We start from the raw sequence: 22177 nt of genomic DNA, 5'->3' as shown, positions 1-22177 counted from the left end.
AATAATAGTGGTATATCTTTATAAACTGAGCCAGCAGGTTAATATCTGAGACAGCAGGCACACTAGAACACAGCTTTAGCAACTTACCTTGGTAGACAAAATGGAAGCCTTTGGCAGTGTTCGGACCTTCTGCTGTGAACTTTATGGTGATTTCATTTCCAGCACTCAGAGGCAGCGGCTCTCCTTATAAAGAGATAATAATTAAAAAAAAATAGAATAGAAATAGAAAAAATAGAAAATATAAAAAAAAACCCATACATTTCAGCATGCTCTCTTCTCATGGCTAACAATTAAAGGTAAAGATAAAGGAGTTTTACCTGAATGGGAGCCATAGATGGAGGTTAGTAGAGGAGAATCAGAAGAAGGACCATCGTAGATGTCCACCACGTCGCTGGAGGTGGTTTGAAAGAACATGAACTGGCCGAAAAGCACTGTGAAAGAAAGAAAAGAACAAGATCTGCTTAGCTTGACGACATTGCTAATATGGATAAATCATAGCAAACTTCCAGCGTGCCATAATAACACTCGTCTCTGAAAGTCTTAACAAGGTGTCCAGAAGGACAGAAACAACCATAAGGGGCATGACCTTTCTCCCATCTTCACACAATCTCTTAGTGAGATGCTCTGGAGATAATCATAGCTTATCAAATCTGTCCTAGACAACTCGACGGGGGCCGAGCCGAGCTCTCCACACAGCTCTAACGAGGGGTCCTGGAGAGGGAAAGAAATCCAATAAATTCTTATTGTGAGTGTGAAAGGAGCCGTAAAGAGAGAGGAATCGATAGTTAATGTAGTGCTGGACTGTTTTGCTCAGACACAGAGTAAGCACATTGTGCCTGGGGGGCGACCCGGTGTAAATTAGACAGGCGACAAAGCAACAACACGTCGTTACACTGCAGGTGAGAAAAATTGCAGCATGTGTTTTGTCATCGGATTTGAGTTATTATAGAAATCTGCTCCGCGTTTAGGTGATGCAAATAAACTAGGCCGAGTCGTACGGAGTAAAGGAGTCAGCAGTGTTTAGTAGTTAAATATCACCCCCGGATAGAACTTCTGTGTTCGCAGTCATACTTTATTACTGAACTCTAGCTGCATGTAAAGAGACCTGTACTGAGTCAAAGCAAAAATTTAACATTCAACACCACTTTTTACTCCTATTATTTTTATTTCTTCCTTCTAAACACGTCTCAAACTCAAATCTCAGAGATGTTCCTTTTGCTTGGTATTTCTGATTCTGTGCATTTTAATTCTAACTCTATAAGTAAATTAATACAATCTTTAATCAATTCTGTGTGAGTAGCATGTCTGCGTAAGAAAAGAAACATCCCTTCTTTATACATTAAATTACAAACAAGAAGAACAAAAAACTCAAATGACCAGATGAAATTCATAGAAATAAAAATAAATTGAAAAATAAAAAATAAGAAAATAAAAAAATAAATTAAATATTTATATAAAATTTGGTTATTTTCAAACAGGTTTCTAAATAATAATAATAATAATAATAATAATAATAATAATAATAATAATAATAATAATAAATTAGGAAAAAAGTTAACAAAAAACAGCAGCAATACTAACTGTAAATGCTCTGAATCTTAATTTTGATGGTTAAATATAATATATAAATGAATATCAAAAAAAATATATATACTGTATATATTTAGAAAAAAACTCAGATAAATTGACTAGGTATTTTAACTGTATTATTATTATTATTATTATTATTATTATTATTATTATAAGCAATGCTAATGCATATACTACATTTCTGAAAAAAAAATCAAATAAAATAAATTAGAAAAAATAAATGAATGAGTCATGTCATGGTTAAATTTTTTTTATTAAAAACAAAAGAAAAATAAATAATTAAATAAACTAAATAAATAAACTCAAATAAATTAGAAAAAAATTTAATGAATCAGAATAAGCAATAATACTAACCCCGAATGCTCAGAATCTTAATATTTTTGTATGTATGTATATATATATATATATATATATATATATATATATATATATATATATATATATTTAAAAATTACATAATTTGACTAGGTGCTTTGACTTTATTGTTACTATAATCCATGCTAATGCATATACAACATTTAAAAAAAATAAATAAATAAAAAAGATGTTTGTACAGGAGGTATTGATGTGCCCTGTGAGTGTGCATGCGTGTGTGTGTGTGTCTGTGTGTGTGTGTGTGTGTATGTGTGTGTGCACATGTATGAGAACATTATGTTCTTTTTTTAGCTGCTAATTTATTGCATTCACTTACAGAAGCATTTACCTAAAAAAAATCCCTCAGCTACAGACGGTGTACAGACAACGTTCTGCTCCAGCAAACTCCAAATCCTTCAATCCATCTGTCACAAAACCGCACGAGTTCCGTTACAATACCTAATATCACGTTTTTTCCCCACTTTTCCATAACGTAGCATGTCCTAGGACCTAGCATTTCCTCTCTAATACACCAATAACACCAATACACAGGGTATATTCCAGAACACTGTTATATATAACATTAAAATAAATGTTATTTATTTTACGCTTTCTCTCTTTTGGACCACATTGTGAGCCCAGAACTTCTTTATCATTGCCAAACAAACGCCTGGCTCTACCTGCTCGTCTGCTATAATCGCTTTAATTCCTCGAGTCAATAACTGAAGCTAGCACAGAAAGGCATGACCTCTGGATTTAATATGTATTCAGGACACAATCTTCAGACAGATCTTCTTCCCCTGGGTGATGGAGCTGTGAAGACGCATGCAGAGAAAATAATACAGCTGTTCCTCAGTAAATAAGTCCGAGTTAAAAATTCCGGGCTTGATTAAGGATGACTCGGAGTGTTCGTGTTCCCTAAAAAGAGCGAGGAGACTAGGAAGTTTGTGATTCAATTGCAGTATCAGGAGGAAGGAGTAGAATTATGAGCTAAAGTTATTATATCTATAGGTTGAATAGGTTCCTGTTTTCCACATAAACCTTACCATTTCTATCATTCCAGTGTTCATAATGCGTCATAGACACACTTTATAACACACATACCATACATATGCCATATGATCCCCAACACAGACCTATATTGCAGCAATTACATTCATAACATGCATCAGAATATAATTTATATACAACTATACACATATATAAAGCACAAATTCTTAGTTATGTCAAGGTGACATAATGCATTATAGCCTGTTCATAACGTTGCGGACGATAATGAAATGTCAGTGACAGTCTCCGAGCCTGAAATGTTCTTTGGAAAAGTTCTAACGCTTTATGTGGAGATTGTATCTATAATAAGCCAACTCATTCTCACCATGTTATAACACATTTATAAGACATTATTACACATTCACGAACATGCATTACAGATCAGAACTACCTCAGTTATGCGTTATGAATTGTTGCCATGATGCATTATAAGTAGTATTCCTAACATGACTTTTAGATCACGAAGCCTCACTTTGGAGTGCATTACCAATGACATAATGGTGATATAACGTGCTATAAGCTCTATGCAATGCATTCTTTTTACAAACAGCTTATAAGCACGTTATAACCAAAGCTACAAACTGTAATGCTTATGTGTGTACACTTATTGATTAGCTCATTAATGATGTGTGTCATGCCAAAGAACATTATGAACTGCAGGGCAAAGTCTGTTTGCATTATAGTGCATTATAACATCTGTGTCTGGAATGTTCTTTCTTTCTTATGAACAAATATTCTAAAACATTATGAAGTCTTAGATTATAAAGTGTTACGTATTTGACCTCAACCTGAAGTAGTTCCACAGGTTTATGTTTGGCATTATAAAGCTTCATGTATGCTACATAGCAATCATCTTGGTTGAGAAGTCTTTCAAAATATTAGAGATTTCAACGAAAAAAAAAGCAAAAACTGGAAGTCGAACAAACGATGAAGCAAAAGATTTAATGCTCTGACCTTCATTCTGTATTCTGTGAGGCTATTTAAAGAGATGCTGCTCATTACCGCTGCTTAGTAATTGAGGAAGATATATCGGCTGTTTCAGAATTTCTTTCGGGGTTTTTTTTCAGGTACACTGCTGTAAAATAAAACGAGGTGGGTTAATGGAACCTCCTTCCCTAAGTGAACAGAACAGGAAGCTTGTAAAACAGAGGACTGGCTACATTAACTCGCAATGTTGCGAGAAAATAGTGTCAGATGATGGAAGGGTGACCTCTCCTTCTTCCTTAACAAGAAGGTCACAGCTCATTAAGCCGCAGAGAAGGTCTAACAGTGCGCTCAGGGTTATCATCGCCCGTGAAAAGACGTCAGCACCCACACTTTTTTATTTCTTTCTTTTTACCTCCAAACATCGGGGCTGAATTTACGAGAACCTGCATGAGCACTCATATACTATATACTGTATATATGAGCCATTATTTGAATTTTTTTTGACAATTATTATCTACAAAAACTTGAATATAAGTATAAAAATGACTCGGATTTATTTTATTCCTTATTGAATAATATATTGAATATAGAATATTAGATGAAATACATAGTACTGCATTTTATTCTATGATTTCATAAAAGAAATTCAGAAAAATAAAAAATTATATATTTTTTTGACTGATTTATTTGTTTATTAATTTAATAATATTCCTTTAGGTGTTAAACTTTATTCAGTCCACTTACAGAGCGCAATACAGAAATGTAGGTATTTGTTTAAGGAAAAGAATTCTTAAACCTTTAAGAATACAGAATTTTTTTTTTTTATTGTAATGTGGGTGAGATCAAATAATTTATTATATATTATTATTAATATAATTAAATATTTGTCTTCAATCATTTATTTATTTTTAAGTTCATGAATTAATTTATGATTTAAAAAAATGTATTAATTAACTTATTTATGTAATTCTTAAGTGTATTAATTAATTAATTAATTTTACTTTATTATTATTTATTTTATTTAATATATTTTTGTATTTAATTTTTTATTTTTTTTTTTATTTTTTAATTTTTATATTAAGTTCATCACCTCTGCACGATTCGGTCAGTCAGAAACGAACAAAACCAAACTGAAATCTTTTCTACTTCACCGAACAATCATGATATTAGTCCTTTCTCCTGATGCACAGGACACAAGCAGTTCTTCATGACTCAGAGTCTTGGATGCTATTGTGCAGAAAGCGAGGCTTTATGTAAGAGATAACGTGTTCCAATATCAGGAAATAACAGCCGAGAACACCACAATGCCAAGCGGAGTCCATCATTTTCTAATAACAGCTGCCATTATCTCACTCACACCACGCTATTTACCAGAGGGATTAACGCCGTACGCTTAAAATAGCAAGCGCAGTGTGTTATTTAGCTAAATTTCTATTCATTTTTCATCCACTGTAGCTTGTATACAAATCCCTACCGTGTAAAAACTCCATTTAGTTCAGTTATTATTGTTTTTTTCCCCTTTAGACAGCGAAGTAACAGTGAAGCTTAAATCTACTGTAATTATGATAGAAGGAATATGAATTGAATCGTGGCCACGCCCCTTTTCCTGAAGAGAGGGCACTAAATGAGCAAGAAGAACATAGATAGAACAGTAAATTATAAGTTTAAATTGTTTATTTTTATTTTCTCAATTTTTTTCAATTCTTTTTTTTTTTTTTTTGACCGTTTGTGCGATGAATCTGTGATTCTTGGACAAAACAGAGTTAGGGGTTTTTCTTTGACCAAACAAAGTAAGCCAAGAGTTAGGGTTTTTTTGTGAGGGTGAAGCTTGCTCACAGGGTTGCCAGGTAGCAGGTAATTAAAAAAATCCCACATCCTAATCCACAAAAAAAAAAAAAAATCCCAAGAAAAAGACTTGAAATTAATTTGAAACTTTTGTTTCCTGGACAACGAAAACATACATATGAGAAAAAAAATAAAGAAAACAACAACAATAATAATAATAATGGTAATAATAATAATAATAATAATAATAATAATAATAATAAAATTCATTTTAAAATTTATTTATTTATTTATTTACTCATTCATTAATTCATTCATTCATTCATTCATTCATTCATTCATTCATTCATTCATTTATTTTCTCAGTCTTCCTGAAGCAATTCTAGGCTGTTTTGTGACATTATTAAAATCTGTACATAAATAAAACAGAATTGACTCAAAACCACACCCCCTTCTAGTTTCAACATGAACATGATCACAATATTTGCTAATCTAAATCTAATTAAAATAAACAAATACTGTACATATACAGATACACACTTCTTTTCTACACTTCTTTCCATTAAATTATTACTCCTAGGTAGGCTTAATGTCTTTTCCTCGCTACAAGTTTCTCTGAGAACTTTTAAAACACGAGCCGAGACGAAACCGCTGTTTACCGCAATGTGGTTTTATAATAGCAGAATTGATTTAAAGCTGTTATTACATGTTATTTTGATTATTACTTCTGAGAATTACTTCAGTAATATCCCTGGGACTCTGTGTGAGGTAGAAAGTTAAGAAAGAAGTTATATTTTTATACCTTTGTGTTTTTAAAGTTCTCAGGGAAACTGAGGAGAAATTAAGCTCACCTAGGAGTAAATTTGAAACATAAATTATTGAACCCAATCCAAAAGAAGCCTAGTTGTGTATCTGTCTATGTACAGTATTTGGGTATTTTGTTAATTTCAGCAAATATCGTGATCATATTCGTGTTGAAACTAAAAGAGGGTGTGGTTTTGATAAAATTCAGTTATATTTATGTATTTATGAGATTTTAATAATGTCACAAAACAGCCTAGAATTGCTTCAGGAAGACTGAGAAAACAAACAAACAAACAAACAAACAAACAAACAAACAAATAAATAAATGTATTCTCTTTTTTAAACAAATTTTATTATTGTTATTATTGTTGTTGTTGTTATTATTTATATTTATTTGTTTATTTATTTATTTATTTTTTCATATGTATGTTTCCGTTGTCCAAGAAACAAAAGTTTTAAATTAATGTCAAGTCTGTTGTCGGCAGATTTTTTTTTTTGAGTTGAGTATTAGGATGTGGGATTTTTTTAAAATGCCTGAAACCTGGCAACCCTGTGAGCAAGCTTCTCCCTCACAAAGAACCCTAACTTGTTTGGTCAAAGAAAACCCCTAACTCTGTTTTGTCCAAGAATCACAGATTCAACGCACAAACCCAGTCAAAAATAAATAAAAATACATTTAAAAAAAAAAAAAAATTTGTTTTAAAAAATGCAATATATAATTTTTATTTATTTTAAACTCAGTATAATTTACTGTTATATTTTAGCCAGTTAAAAATCATATAATAAATAAATAAATAAATAAAAAAGTATCTTTGCTGCCAGACTTTTGTGGCATTTTCCATGTGAATGAGGATCTACGCAGCTTGGAAAGCAACATCCATAAATAAAAAAATAAAAAATAAACCAGAATAAAGTGAATCCACTCGGCATAAAACGGACAAGTTGCTGAACAGACTCATCTGCTAGAGGATTAAAGTCTTAAAACATTAAGTAGGGATATCATGAGAATAGGATGAAGTGCATGCGCTTTCCAAAGCGAAAGGGATCAGCTGGATTTTCAGAAAAACCAAAAAAACAAAAACAAAAACAAAACAGTTAGAAACGCCACTCCTGCAGAAAAGAGACATCCATCAGCAGGTGACACGCGTCCCAAACAAAAAAACAAAAAAATCACAGGTGATTATCCGAGACCGTGAAATGTCGGCGCTGTAAAGGAAGCGGTGAAGAAAAGAGGAAGTGACACGTCTCTGGAGTATTACACGTTCGTCACGTCAGGCTTGCTGCAGGCCATATCTGTGAGCCCTGAGGTCTTTTTGCTCCAGACACAATGATGTGTCGAAAACAATAAAAATAAAATAACAGAAATAAAACTATTTATGTATATATATATTCATCAAACTATAACTCTATCTATCTATCTATCTATCTATCTATCTATCTATCTATCTATCTATCTATCTATCTATCTATCTATCTATCTAAGATGGAAGGCATGGTGTTAAAATGAACATGAGGTAAAATTGGATAATCTGATCATTACTAAGACATAATTTGACAGAAATTAATTTCCTGTTACTGTAAAGCTGAGGGATTTGTTGTGGTCAAAAGTGGTGGTCTAGGAAAAAATAAAATAAAATAAAATAAAATAAAATAAAATTAAATTAAATTAAGATAAAATAAAATAATAAAAAAATAAAAATAAAATAAAATAAATAATAAAATAAAATAAACCCGACTCTGAATACATTTACACTTCTGGCATTTGGCAGATGCAATTATCCAGAGCCTCTTACAATTTATCTCATTTTATACAACTGAGCAGTTGAGAGTTAAGGGCTGAGCAGTGGCAGCTTGGTGGACCTGGGATTTAGACTCACAACCTTCCGATCAGTAGTCCATCACCTTAACCGCCAAGCTACCACATCCCCCCGAGGAACGAGGATCTTCTCCTGTCAATGTTTAGACTGAATTGGAGTCTGAGTGTGTGTTTAAACCCTGTGTTTCTGATGAGCAGCACGTTAGTATGCATCACGTTCACTTCCAGAACTCGGCTGTGAAAAGACTCTGGATTTCTTATTAATTACATCCATTTACAATCTGGTACAAGCTACAAGCCACTGGGACGAGCAGGATGTGTGTGTGTGTGTGTGTGTGTGTGTGTTGGGCTGGCTGTCCATGGTCTGATGTGGGGTGATGAGGTTTTTTTAGGTTGTTCTACACTCAGAGAGATAGCCATTGATCTGGAGAGAGAGAGAGAGAGAGACAGAGAGAGACAGAGAGAGACAGAGAGAGACAGAGTCTAAAAGAGAAAGAAAAAAACAAAGAGTTATTCTAAGAGAAAAACAGAGAGAGAGAGAAAGCAAGAGAGAATCTAAGAGAAGATAAGGAATCAAGAGAAAAGCAAAGAGTTATTCTAAGAGAGAGAGAGAGAGAGAGAGTGTAAGAGTGAACCTACGAAAGAGAGAGAGAGATAGAGAGAGTCTAAAAGAGAAAGAGAGTTATTCTAAGAAAAAGGGAAAGAAAGCAAGAGAAAATCTAAGAGAGAAAAAAGAGAGTGAAAGTAAAGAGTTATTCTAAGAGAGAGAGAGAGAGAGAAAGTGTAGAAGAGCAGTATAAGGCACGTGGGAGGATAGAAATTGGTTTCAAGGCTGCCTCGTGCCCACAGGCACTTTCATGGCGCTGCCAACATGCCACCCTGAGCAGCGACGGCGTGTCCCTCGTCACACTCGCTGCTCCGCCGGAGGGAAAGCCACTGCCAACTTTCAAGGGTGTTAATTTAACAGCAGAAATTTCCACACAAAGCCAGCGGAGGTTAAAAGTGCTGCCTGGGCTAGCTGTCATATTAATGCTATCATTAGCATGGTAGCCTTCGAGAACATGCTCTGTACTCTGAATCAGAAGAATCTTTCATGATTCTTGACAATGTTCATGACAATGTTGCTGACAAGCAAAAATCCTAGCAGGAAGAGACCACACAAAAATTACCACACAATTCCCAGTGGACAAAATGGACTATTTATTTATTTATTTATTTATTTATTTATTTTTTATTTTTTTTATTATTTTTTTTTAATTTATTTATTGTCATATTTTTATTTTTTTATTTATGTGTTTTACATGATTTATTTATTTTTAAATATTTATTTTTAAAGCAAAACTTTGAATTTATTATTTATTTATTTATATTTGTTTACTCGTGTGTTTGTTTATTTGTTTGTTTTTCTTTGTTTGTTTGAGCTTTACACAGGAAGTCTCTCGAGATGAGCGTTATTTCTTTACATTACAGTACAAACTGTACAAAAAAACTGTTTTAAAATCCTTATAGAATATATGTTTTCTCCCACTCTTATCTGGTGTATTATTTAGTGTAAAGATCACTCCTGAAACAAAGCCCTGTGCAGAGGGATGACCCTCCATTTCTCTCCATATTCTGTGTTTATTTGCAGAGTTTACACTAAATATATTTCTCTCTGAGCAAAAAAATCCTTCTGGACACAGAGAGAGCTCCGAGCGACAGTCACTGAATACTGAGAAAACAAGACTCACTGCTGACTTCTCTTATTGTTTACTCTCTCTCTCTCTCTCTCTCTCTCTCACTCACTCTCTCTCTCTCTCTCTCTCTCCCCCTTGCTCTCCCTTCATTCCCCCCCCTCATCTTTCCCTCTCTCTTCCTCTATCTATCCCTCTATCTTTCCCTCTGTATTTCCCTGTCTTTTTCCCCTCTATGTTTCTCTCTCTCCCTCTGTATTTCCCTCTCTATTTCTCTATCACTCCCTCTCTCTCTCTCTCTCTCTCTCTCTCTCACACACACACACACACACACAACACACACTGCTAAAAAGTGTGAAAAAAAAAGGAAAAAAAAAGTGTGCTGGTGCCTGAGGGAGAGGGACAGAGGGCAGGAGTGGAGGATTAAGAGAGGAGAGATAAAGGCAGATGGAAGAGTGATAGGTGGAGAGAGAAGGTCATGAGGGGGAAAAAAACAGGATCTCAAATTCCCTGCCCAGGACATTTCCAAGAAGCGTCAAACTTAACACCTAATTTATTTTTATTATTTTATTATTTTAACTAAATCTTATATATATTTACTTAATTAATTAATAATTATAATAATAATAATAAAATAAATTAATTATTTATTTTATATTATTAAAACAACTTCTTTTTATTATTTTTTTAAATTAAATTTAACATTTTATTTATTTATTTTTGTCTCCTTTGGTATTAGCATATAAGTGGTAAAGTACAGCACTATTTAGACACACATTAGAGACATGTCATCGCTCAGGAAAACATGATGCTGAACTGCACAAGATTTTTCCAGAATGGCATTTTTCATAATTTTCTCAGCACCTGATCCATAAAGGTACGGATAATTACAGGAAGGCATTGCGTGAATACTTTATGTTCATTGTGTGAATACTTTAATTTCTTAATATGTTTATCTCTTCAGACACCAAAAAAATTGTTTCCTCCTGTTTTTATTGTGTCCATGTTGATGATTGAGTGTCTTTGTCATGTCTCACTCCACAGTGGTGGTTAATATGAAGCTCATATGAAAGTAGACACTTTCCAAAGTGTCTCTGTTTTTAGCCTACTGGGGTGAAATATTCATAGAAAAGCTCCAAAAAATCCCCAAAACGTTCATTTTCTTCCCACATAAATGTTTCTATCTTCAAAGTAAATGATGATATCAAACCCATTCCTGCTCTCTGAGATGCTCTGTGTGCGTGTTCATCTCAAATTTCATCTTCAACCAGTAAAATTCAGTGTAAGGTTCTCCAACAGAGGGAAAAACACACGTCTAAAACACACCGAAAGCCGAAAGACTCGTTTTATATCAGACTCACAGCCTGAACATTTCTAAAAAGAGAAAAAAAACCCAGTGTTTAAAGGTTAAAGGGTTAATGAAACCTACATAACAGCATAACATCCTCTCAGGAGATTAGCATTATTATCTTTTCCGCAGGATAAACAGGATATTTACCGACACTCGTTTAGATTTAAAGAGAAAAATGGTAAAAAACATTTCGCTAATGAAATTTGTTTTGCATTTATTCAGATGGGAAATGCGTGCTTTTTTTTTTAAAGCAATCAGTCACCTTAACAGCTATTAATCCTGAGGAAATCACTTGGGCTATGAGCAATTAAGTGCGCAATTAAATGATAAACTCGGCTGAAGCGACGGCGTGATGGCTTTCGAGAGCGACTCGGAGGAAATGACATCCGGCGCCGCTCTAATAAACAACTCAAACATGCTAGTCACGTGGATCGCACTCGTCCACGGAGTTAATCCTGGGTTCAAGGATGACGTTAGTTACAGTAACATGACTGTTGTGCTTTGGGTCGACTCGAACTCGAGGAAACGTTCCGGAGGCTGGGCAGTGAGGAGGTAGTGAAGAAGTGTAGGATGGATTAAAGCAGCTTCCAGCTGTGTTAGCACTAGCACACCTACGCTATATACATGTATAAAATATGAGAATGTGTTTGAGAGGAAAAATAGAAAGGATTTCTTTTTCTCTTTTCCTCTGTACAGAGCCGCAGCTTCTCTGCATTTTAAGCACATCGATGTGTTTTAATAAGGTGACCTTCTGCATGAACTGAGTCAACTCTTGTACTTTCAGTTTTCCTGGTTAAATGTTTCCTGAACTATACCGTGTGTGTGTGTGTGTGTTTGTGTGTTTTTTGTACATTCTAATTCTGACATAAGAAATAAACATTTTCACTTTAGCAATGAGAGTTTAAGAGGTTGATTGATTTCACTTGACTTTGGATGTCTGAGATGGATAACATATTATATAAAGATTTAAAATAAACACACAGTGATCGATTTTACTGACAGGAGCTAAAAGGACACTGGTGTCGGTCAGCATTCTTGTTTACTTTCCAATTCTCGGATGTTAACTAGAGACAAGTGCTAGCTGAAGAGAAGAAGGAAGTGAGAGGAAGCTAGCCTTATCAACAATTTATGCAGCTTACAGTATTTATTTTTTTTTGAGAAGTGTGAGATGTCAGTCGTGTTCCTTCCTGACTCTGTGATTGGTAGTTAGTTCACAGGTTCCGCCCCTTTGAGAGATATAAGGATCGTCACAAGAAGAGACCGCAGGGAAGAATGCATGATGTGATGTTTTGCCCACATTCCGTTCGCTATAGTGACGCTGAGTGTATTAAAGTTTTTTACTTAATAACTTGTTATTTTGGTGATTTATCTAATATTCTGTTTTACTATCTCATTATTTTGATATATTTTTTATTATAACTATATATAGATTATGTATTGTCTTATTTCACAAACAAACAAACAAAGAAATATTCTGAATTACAGAATATTTCTTAAAAAATAAATAAATAAATAAAATACTAAATATATATATATAAAAAAATAATAATAATAATAGCAACCTATCATTTCAACTTAAATTTTTATTATCTTTATCTTATATTTTGTTTTACTATCTAATTATTCAGATGAACCAAGTTATTATTTTTTATTCTATTGCAACTATTATTTTAATTATTTATTATTATTTTATAATGATATAGTATAAGGTACAGAATATTTCTTAAAAAATAAATAAAAGAATAAAAAACAAATTATTATTATTATTATTATTATTATTATTAATAATAATAATAATAATAATAATAGCAATCTATCATTTCAACTTACTAAATTTTATAATGATATAGTATAAGGTACAGAATATTTCTTAAAAAAAATAAAAGAATAAATAACAAATTATTATTATTATTAATAATAATAATAATAATAATAATAATAATAATAATAATAATAATAATAATAATAGCAATCATTTCAACTACTAAATTTTCATATTTGTTATTTTGTTAATTTATCTCATTTTTTGTCTTACTATCTAATTATTTGGATATACCAATTAATTATTTTAAACTATTTTAGAACTATTATTTTAATTACTAATTATTATATTATTTCACAAAAACAAAAACTAATAAATAAACGACTACTACTACTACTACTACTAATAATAATAATAGCAGCAGACCAACTTGTTTTTACAGATTTATTATTTTGGTGTTTTATTTCATATTTTTCCTGATGCACTATTTTTATTATTTTAACTTCATAACATATATATTACTATTTTTATTTATTTTATATTATACTTCATAAAAAATTTTTTATGTGCCAACTCAATATTTCATTACCTATAAAATCACTAATTTGACATAACATTTTATTTTAAGGCTATTATCTCATATTTTAGACATTATACAGTAGCATTGTATAAACTTATAACCCCAATAATTGTAAGTCTGTATTATTTTGACACACTAATCATTATTTTTTTATTACTATATTTCTGCTTTAATTTTGTTATATTATCTTGTTGTTTTGACCCCACCACCATAATCTGAGATATTATCTTGCATTATCTCAATTTCAAGATATCTCATCTTGTCGTTTCGACCCATAACCTTTAACCCCTTCTGACAATCATCAACAGTGTCTATCACCATTTAATTTCAGGGCTTCAGTAGTAAACTTTCCCCAGCAACTTCATAGCAGTACAGAAGCATTTATATTTGGATTAGCTTTTGTATTCTTTTCAGCATGACACCAGCATGAATTTAACTACAAATGCAGCCGAGAAGCAGCATGAAGAAGAATATTGCATTTAAGGATTGATCCATTACACAATTCCTAATCTAAAGAACCCACTGGGTCTGACTCACTGCCTCCTTTTGTCTTTGGCATCATCAAACAAATGGCTGCCAAACTTAAATAGCTTGAAGTTTTTCAATTATGTGTTTGCTCCTTCTTTTTTTATTGAACTTCACAAAGACGCTCGATTCGGTCCCTGTAAATGTGAATCCTTTAGAGTGTGAAATAAAAAGAGTATTAGCTGTCTGCTCGCTGGAGTGATGGAGGTCTGCTCTACCAGGGCACGGGTTTGAGCGTCTGCTACGTTTTGCTTATTCGTTTATTACACGCCGATGAAGCAATAACACAGTGAAGACTCTTACCGAACTCTCCTGGCACAGAGATCTCGTAGAGGCACGTCTGACCTTTGGTGTAGTTGCGAGGGTAGTTGGGTGACAGCACGGTGCCCTCTGACCCCGTTGACCTGCTTCCACATGGCGCTGTGGGGGTATATATATATATAAATATATATGATAAAATATTATAAAAATAAATTATAAATATTATAAAAATGCCATAATAATAAATTTAAAAATATTATAAAAATAAATTATAAATATTATAAAAAATATTTTTTAAATATTAATATTATAAAAAAAAATTATAATCAATCTTTACCCATAGTATTATTACAAGTGTAAAAATAACCTGAAACTAATGCATTTTAAGCAATTTTATAACATAAAAATTAAAACATCCTGTAGGGCAAATTTCTAGGAAAATATTCAGTAATTAAGTAGATTATTATGTAATACTGGAATGGAGGAGTAAACTCCAGTAATCTTCGATTGCTGAAATTGCATAAGCCTTTGGATTGTTCACAAGATGATAACACCATCTCGGTCAAGATGGCGTTGATAAATGCGTAAATAAAACTTTTATTCTAAATGATTATTGTTCATCAAACAATCTGGACTTCCTTTTTGTGACTGAAACGTGGCTTGATGCTTTGGATTTGAGCCCGTTACCAGAACACTCTCCTTTTAATTATTCATTTTTTAACTCTCCTCGAACTTCTGGGCGAGGTGGTGGCGTTGCAACGGTGTATAAAAGTCTTTTTAAGTGTCGTCAACTGCCCTCTGGATCTTATACTAGTTTTGAACTGCAATTATTTAGGGTTGATTCTGCTGGGTCCTTGTTATGTGCTTTTATATATAGGCCTCCAAAGTACAACAAGGATTTTATTACTGAATTTTCAGAATTTTTATCTGGCATAGTTACTTTATGTGATAATCTTATTCGTGGAGATTTTAATATACATGTGTGCTGTCCTTTCAAGCCATTTTTACAGCTGATTGGTTCCTTTAATTTTACTCTGTCTGTGACTGGAGCTACTCATAAGGATGGACATACCCTTGATCTTGTATTGTCTTTGGGTCTCTCTGTCACAAATGTTGTTGTAGATGATGTTTGTTTATCTGATCATTTACTTGTTTGTTTCGATGCTGCACTTTCTTTATTAAATATTGTCAACAGTAGGGCTGGCCAGTACTCTATAAACACTTCTACATCTGCTAGATTTTCAGAGGCCTTTTTAGCTTCGACATGTTACCACAATTTAGAGTTTTTTAACCCTGTTACTAGTGAGGACGAGTATTTTAACTTATTTAATTCTGTTTGCACTGATATTTTAGATGAGATTGCACCTTTAAAGTATCGTGAATTAAAAACTCAGCCCCAGCCTTGGATGAATAATGAAATTCACATTTCTAGACAAGCCAGTCGAAGGGCTGAGCGAAGATGGAAGAGGGATAAGCTGCAAGTATCTTTTGAAATTTTTAGAGAAGCCCTGTCACGTTTTCAGTCTACTGTAAAGACTGCAAAAGCAAATTATTTTTCAAATATTATTAATCAGAATTCAAAGAAGCCTAATGTTTTATTTAAAACAATTAATAAAGTGATTTTAGCTGCTCCTGTTAACTTTGTTGAGGGCGATCAAAAGAGGTGTGAGGCCTTTTTACAATTTTTGGTAAATGAAATTGGTAATCTGCAGGCTCAGATTATTCCTCGAAAAACCGTTGATTTACATTTAATTTCCCCAAGCTCTTTTATTAGTTTTGAACCAATTTCCTTAGAACAGCTGGAAAATATCTTAAAGCTTACTACACCAGCGACACATCCTTTAGATCCTATTCCCCCTCGTTTGGTGTTAAATTTGTTTAATCTTTTAGGCACTACTATTCAATCTCTTTTTAATAGTAGTTTAATTAGTGGAGTTGTTCCAGCCTGTTTTAAACATGCAGAACTGCAACTGCTGCTGAAGAAGTCGAATTTAGATTGTACAGTTTTAAGTAATTATCGACCAATATCCAAATTACCTTTTTATCAAAGGTTTTAGAGAAAATCTCAACTATGTCCATACCTAGATGAAAACACTGTTATAGACATGTTTCAGTCAGACTTTAGATCTTTCCATAGTACATAGACTGCCCTTCTTAAAGTTTTTATTGATATTTTATTAGCAGTTGATTCCGGAAAGATAGTTATCCTCATTCTACTTGATCTTACAGCAGCTTTTGATACCATTGACCATGGTATTTTATTGAGCCGTTTGGAGGATGTTCATATTAAGGGTACTGCCTTAGATTGGTTTAATTCTTATTTAAAGGACGGATCATTCTCGATTTCCATTGGAAATTTGTGTTCTTCGTTGGCTAAATTACGTTGCGGTGTGCCACAGGGCTAAATTCTTGGGCCTGTCTTATTCTCACTGTATATGCGCCCTTTAGGCAGTATCTTTCAAAAATACAATATGATGTATCATCTCTATGCAGATGACACTCAGTTGTATATTCCAATTGATTCTAAAGGCTCACAATCCTTGGATGCACTTGCTCAGTGTTCAGGTGAGATCAAGGCATGGTTGGAAAGCAACTTTCTACATTTAAATCAGAAAAAGACTGAGTGTGTTGTGTTGGGGCCTTCTTCTGCATCTAATAAAATTATAGGTAGATTGACTTCTTTGTCGATTAGTGTGGTAGACAATGTAAAGAATTTGGGCATTATCATGGACTCGGCTTTAGTTCTGGATAAACAGGTCACCAGTGTTGTTAAGGCTGGGTTTTATCAACTTCGGATAATCTTTAAACTTAAACCAATTCTCTCTTTTAAAGACCTGGAGATTGTCATCCATGCTTTTATATCTTCACGGATTGACTACTGCAATTCGTTGTATTTTGGTTTATTGCAGCGTCAGTTATCTCGTCTTCAATTAGTGCAGAACTCTGCAGCTAGGCTCCTGACTCACACAAGGAAAAATGAAAGTATTACCACAATTCTTATTATATTACACTGGTTGCCCATCAAATTTAGAATTGAACTTAAGGTCTTGTTAATGGTTTTTAAAGCACTGCATGGTATTGCACCAAAATAAATTTCCAATCTTTTAATACCCCATCAAAATTCAAGAAACACAAGATCATCTAGCCAGATGATTCTTCATGTTCCTAAAACAAGGCTAAGATCAAAGGGTGATGGGGCTTTTTCGGTGGCTGCTCAACGCTTATGGAACCCTCTTCCTATGCACATTAAATCTGCTCCTTCTGTAGATGCTTTTAAGTCAAGCTTGAAATCTTGTCTTTTTAGTGTGGCTTTTAATACTGGCTAGAGTGTTTAGGTTTATATTGTCCTTGTGATTGTTTATTATTTTATTGTTGTTTATTCTTTTTGTGTCAATGTTGCCTGGAAAGCACTTTGGTCAACAGTTGTTGTTTTAAATGTGCTATAAGAGGAAAAAATGCCAGAAAAAATCAATATGGGTGCAAATTTACAGCCTTTTGGCAGATGCCTTTATACAACTGAGTGCTAAAGGCCTTACTCAAATACCCAGTAATGGATGCTTGTTGGACCTGGGATTTAACCTCATGACCTTCTGGTCAGTGGGCCAATACCTTAACCACTAAGCTAGCACAAATCTCAAAAAGCTAACAAATTGTGAGAAAAAATTCATCACACATACATGACACTACTATTGCCTGAACTGTAGCTGTACTACAAAACATTTGGCAGACATCTTAATCCAGAGCGACTTACAATTCATCTCGTTTTTATACAACTACGCAATTGAGAGCTAAGGGCCTTGCTCAGGGGCCCAGCAGTAGCAACCTTCAAATCAGCTGTCCAAAGCCACACCACAAGGCTACAACATCCCCAGACACAAAAAGTAAAAGGAAATACAACAACAAAAACATGCTATATTATACACAGGATACTTAGTGACAGATGTCTAGAGGAACTTGCACACTTCAACTATGTTTTACACAAGGCATAAATAAATGAGACACAGCTCTGTGACAGCTCCTAAAAGCCAGCGTGGTCATTAATCACTCAAGGCCACACGGTCCAGCTCGACTTGTTTGTGAGAGGAGCTGAATTATGGCAGGCCTTGTTAACAGCGTACAGTCGTATATCAGCTGTCTATCTGCAACCACCAACTACAGACACGCCGGCGTGATTATATCAGACGGACGACTCGAATATAAACGATAAAACACTGTTAATACAATCTCCAGACATTCTGTATTCTGTAACATCTGGAAAATCTGTCGCAGTTGATTTGTAAACTAAGATCAGGATTGGACAGTACAGTAACACAGCAGCAGGGAAAATTTATAATAAACAGAGTAAAGGCTTTTAAATCATGTCAAATGAGAATATAAATTTTCCAGAAGCTGACATTTACAATCGTGAGATCAAAACCAGTTTTGGCAAGAACACAGTATATGAGTTTAGAAATACTCTCAGAAAACAAACCTCAGAGTGTTTAGAGTAAAACTGCAGAACACTGATTAAAAGAAGCAAAGTGTTATTAAAGGTCACTGATGGTGTTTACTGAACATTCATGGAAGAACTCTCCAGTGTCAGAATGTTAACATTAATGGCTAATGAGTACACTTTTTTCAATTTTTAGGTGAGTAGTTTACACTTTGTATACACTATTATGGTGGAAATCCACTCATCCATCCGTCCATCCATCCATCCATCCGACGGTCCATCCGATCATCCGCCGATCGATCGATCGATCCATCTTTCCATCCATCCATCCCTTTATCCATCCATCCATCCGACCGACCATCCTTCCATCCACCCAACCATCCATCCATCCATCCATCCATCCTGCGTTAGGGGCACAGTATCCTAGCTGCCCTGAACTCTGACCCCAAATTCATCAGCTGGGATATGCAAAGAGAAGTATTCCACTGTGCTGTAAAATGTATGTGTGGTGATAAAGTTTTCTATTCTATTTTCTGGAAGGCCTGGAATCTAGGTGCTAACCAATAAGCCACCATGGATCTCTTCATGGTACCTTGATATGCTTCAATTACTTGTCATTACCTTATTTAAAAACAGACCGATAACAGGAAGTAACTTGTCTTGTAGACGTTCCACTCTTTAGAAAACGCCTGAGGCCTGCTTTGCACATTATTGGCCACTTCAAGTTTAAGGCTAAAATCTGACTGGCTGTCCACATTTCCATAAATATGGACCATGAGGGAATATATTAAGACGTTGTTTTGGACACCTGTTATTAACATGTTCTTACTACTCCACAGATTCCCCCAGCTGAGGACGTGTTGGAATATTTAGTCAGTTGTTTGTTACAGTCTAAATGATGCCCCAGAACTGAATGATTGTGTCAGTTAATCACAGGAGGAAAGCCATGTGAAGGGAGAAGCTGAAGCTGTTTATCATAGGGTAGGAGCGTGAGAATTTAATAAATCATCACTAACAGGAGGTGCTCTCTGAAAACCCTGATGAGTTTCTATCATATTCAAAGGAAGGCTGGAAGAAGCCTGATTACAAAAAAAGGACGCTATGCCAATGTCATCCTAATTAGCACAGGATGGTGTCGTGACCACACCTGTTGTGTTAAAGCTTTTGTGTTACCTGGGAAGATTCTGTTGTGTATATATTCCAGCAGCTTGTTGTGAAATAATCCATCAATGAACAGCGGCTTGAGAGATTATTAGAAAAACAACATGGCCTCTTTTTTTTTTAATGCTAATATAATAACCAGATATTACACATTTGGTAACATCTGTGAAATCTATTAAAGCAATATAAAGCCAGCCTCAGGACTGAACATTACTGTAACATAGCAGGAGGGAGAAAAAACATTAAGGTCGCTATAATAATAGCCTGAGTGAATGCTTTCAAATCATATCATTTAACCACGTATATCTATCTGGAAGGTGACATTTACGAGTCGATCACAATTTCACGAGTCTGAACTCAAACTAAATCCATTGCATGTTTGCTCTTTCACAAGATCTTCTTATCAGGTTAGAGACAAAGCATAGGAATATCCACGATTATTTCTCCATAAGGAAATAAAAGCACTGGCTTTTAGTTTTTAACACTGAGAAATAGCTGTTAGAGTTGGGTTTCTATACAAAGAGAAGCTTTAAATATCAGGATCAGGTTAGTTAATAATTAAGCAACCGGCAAAAAGACTACATGTTCTTTTTAATAAAAGACAACAAGCGCTGCGTATTAGCAAAAATAACTCCTTTATCAAACAAATCGACATCTCTCCATGGAGACATACTCGCTACATCACAGCTATGTTTCATCATTTCTTCCATCCTCCAAACCCATATCTCTCCATCTCAGCCAATTTCTTTTTTTTTTAAATAGATATTTCTTAAAATTTCTCTTCTCTTAGTATTTCTAAGAGAAGAGAAATGAGCATACCCACAGACGGATGAAGCCCCTCACTGCTTTTCTTACACTTGTAAATCGTCCCTTCCCCATGCTGCAGTGCTCTAGGCCAGAAAGTAAAAAAAAAAAAAAAACATCTGTATGAGTAATAAGACAAAGAACCGAATCTGGAGGCACTTCACACCCGCTGGCTTCGTTCAACAAGAGGTGGGAGAATGTAAACAGAGCGTGTTTGTCCTTCGTGGTTATACAGAACACTGCGCAGATGTTACAGGCTCTCACCTGGGACCAGCACATACACACGACTACATTCATTATTAATCAGGGCTCTGGTGTTGGGAGGATTGGATTCTGTAATGAAATATGTGCAGTGACTGCAAGGGGGTTTGTTCTTAAAAAAAAATGACGTTCAGATAATAAACGGTGTGAGGTGAGTGACTGCAATATATATATATATATATATACACACACTAATGCACATACAGATACACACAGGAATATAACACAGAACAGATTGGTGTTTTGAACATATACAAAAATACTGACTTAAGATCAAAGAAACAGCGATACGCAGGGAAATTTATACGTGTTCAGGGGTTTCAGTCGATTTTTCTGGGTTCGAATTCAGAAAAACAAGACATTTTCTCCCAGTTCAAGTGGAATCAGCTGCTTGGGTGGAAGTTTTTAAGGATCACAGTATTTTATCAGCTTTTCTGAAGCACTTCCAAAATAAAGCGATTCATTTTAGTCAGCTTTTTCATCTCTATAGTTTAAGAAAAAGTAGAAGCCTTTATCACCATACATACATTACTGGTTTTCTTTGCATATCCCAGTTAAGGAGCACAGGGGCAGCTGTGATACAGCAGTCCTGGGGCAGAGAGGGTTAAGGGCCGTGCTCAATCTCCCAACAGTGGCAGCTTGGTGGTGCTGAAGCTTGAACCCTAACCTTCCAAGCAACAACCCAGAGCTGTAATCATTTGAGCCACCACTGCCCTCACTTGAGCCACCACTGGCCCCACCTGAGCCACTACTGCCCTCACTTGAGCCATCAGTGGCCCCACCTGAGCCATCACTGCCCTCACTTGAGCCACCACTGCCCCCACTTGAGCCATCAGTGGCCTCACCTGAGCCAACACTGCCCTCACTTGAGCCACCACTGCCCCATTTGAGCCATCAGTGGCCCCATCTGAGCCACCACTGCCCCCACTTAAGCCATCAGTGGCCACGCCTGAGCCACCACTGCCCCACTTAAGCCACCAGTGGCCACACCTGAGCCACGACTGCACCCACTCAAGCCACCACTGCCCCCTCTTGAGCCAC

At 34.7% G+C, this 22177-nt stretch overlaps 1 protein-coding gene across 5 annotated transcripts in view; it reads right to left on the bottom strand.

Annotated features, from left to right (window-relative positions):
• Positions 1–22177, bottom strand: part of csmd3a (CUB and Sushi multiple domains 3a) — a 289841-nt gene that overhangs the window by 124855 nt on the left and 142809 nt on the right. For all 5 annotated transcript variants that reach the window (XM_058376410.1, XM_058376411.1, XM_058376409.1 and 2 more), the window contains 3 exons: positions 14521–14637; positions 318–431; positions 88–183 (listed from right to left, as the gene is read on the bottom strand). In XM_058376410.1, coding sequence (XP_058232393.1) covers positions 88–183; positions 318–431; positions 14521–14637 — 327 coding nt within the window. The remainder of the gene's footprint in view (positions 1–87; positions 184–317; positions 432–14520; positions 14638–22177) is intronic.

Source organism: Hemibagrus wyckioides, linkage group LG23 (genome assembly GCF_019097595.1).
Source record: "Hemibagrus wyckioides isolate EC202008001 linkage group LG23, SWU_Hwy_1.0, whole genome shotgun sequence".
Taxonomy (NCBI): Eukaryota; Metazoa; Chordata; class Actinopteri; order Siluriformes; family Bagridae; genus Hemibagrus; species Hemibagrus wyckioides.
Note: the sequence above shows the minus strand (reverse complement) of the source record. Positions and strands in the feature narration are given on the sequence as shown.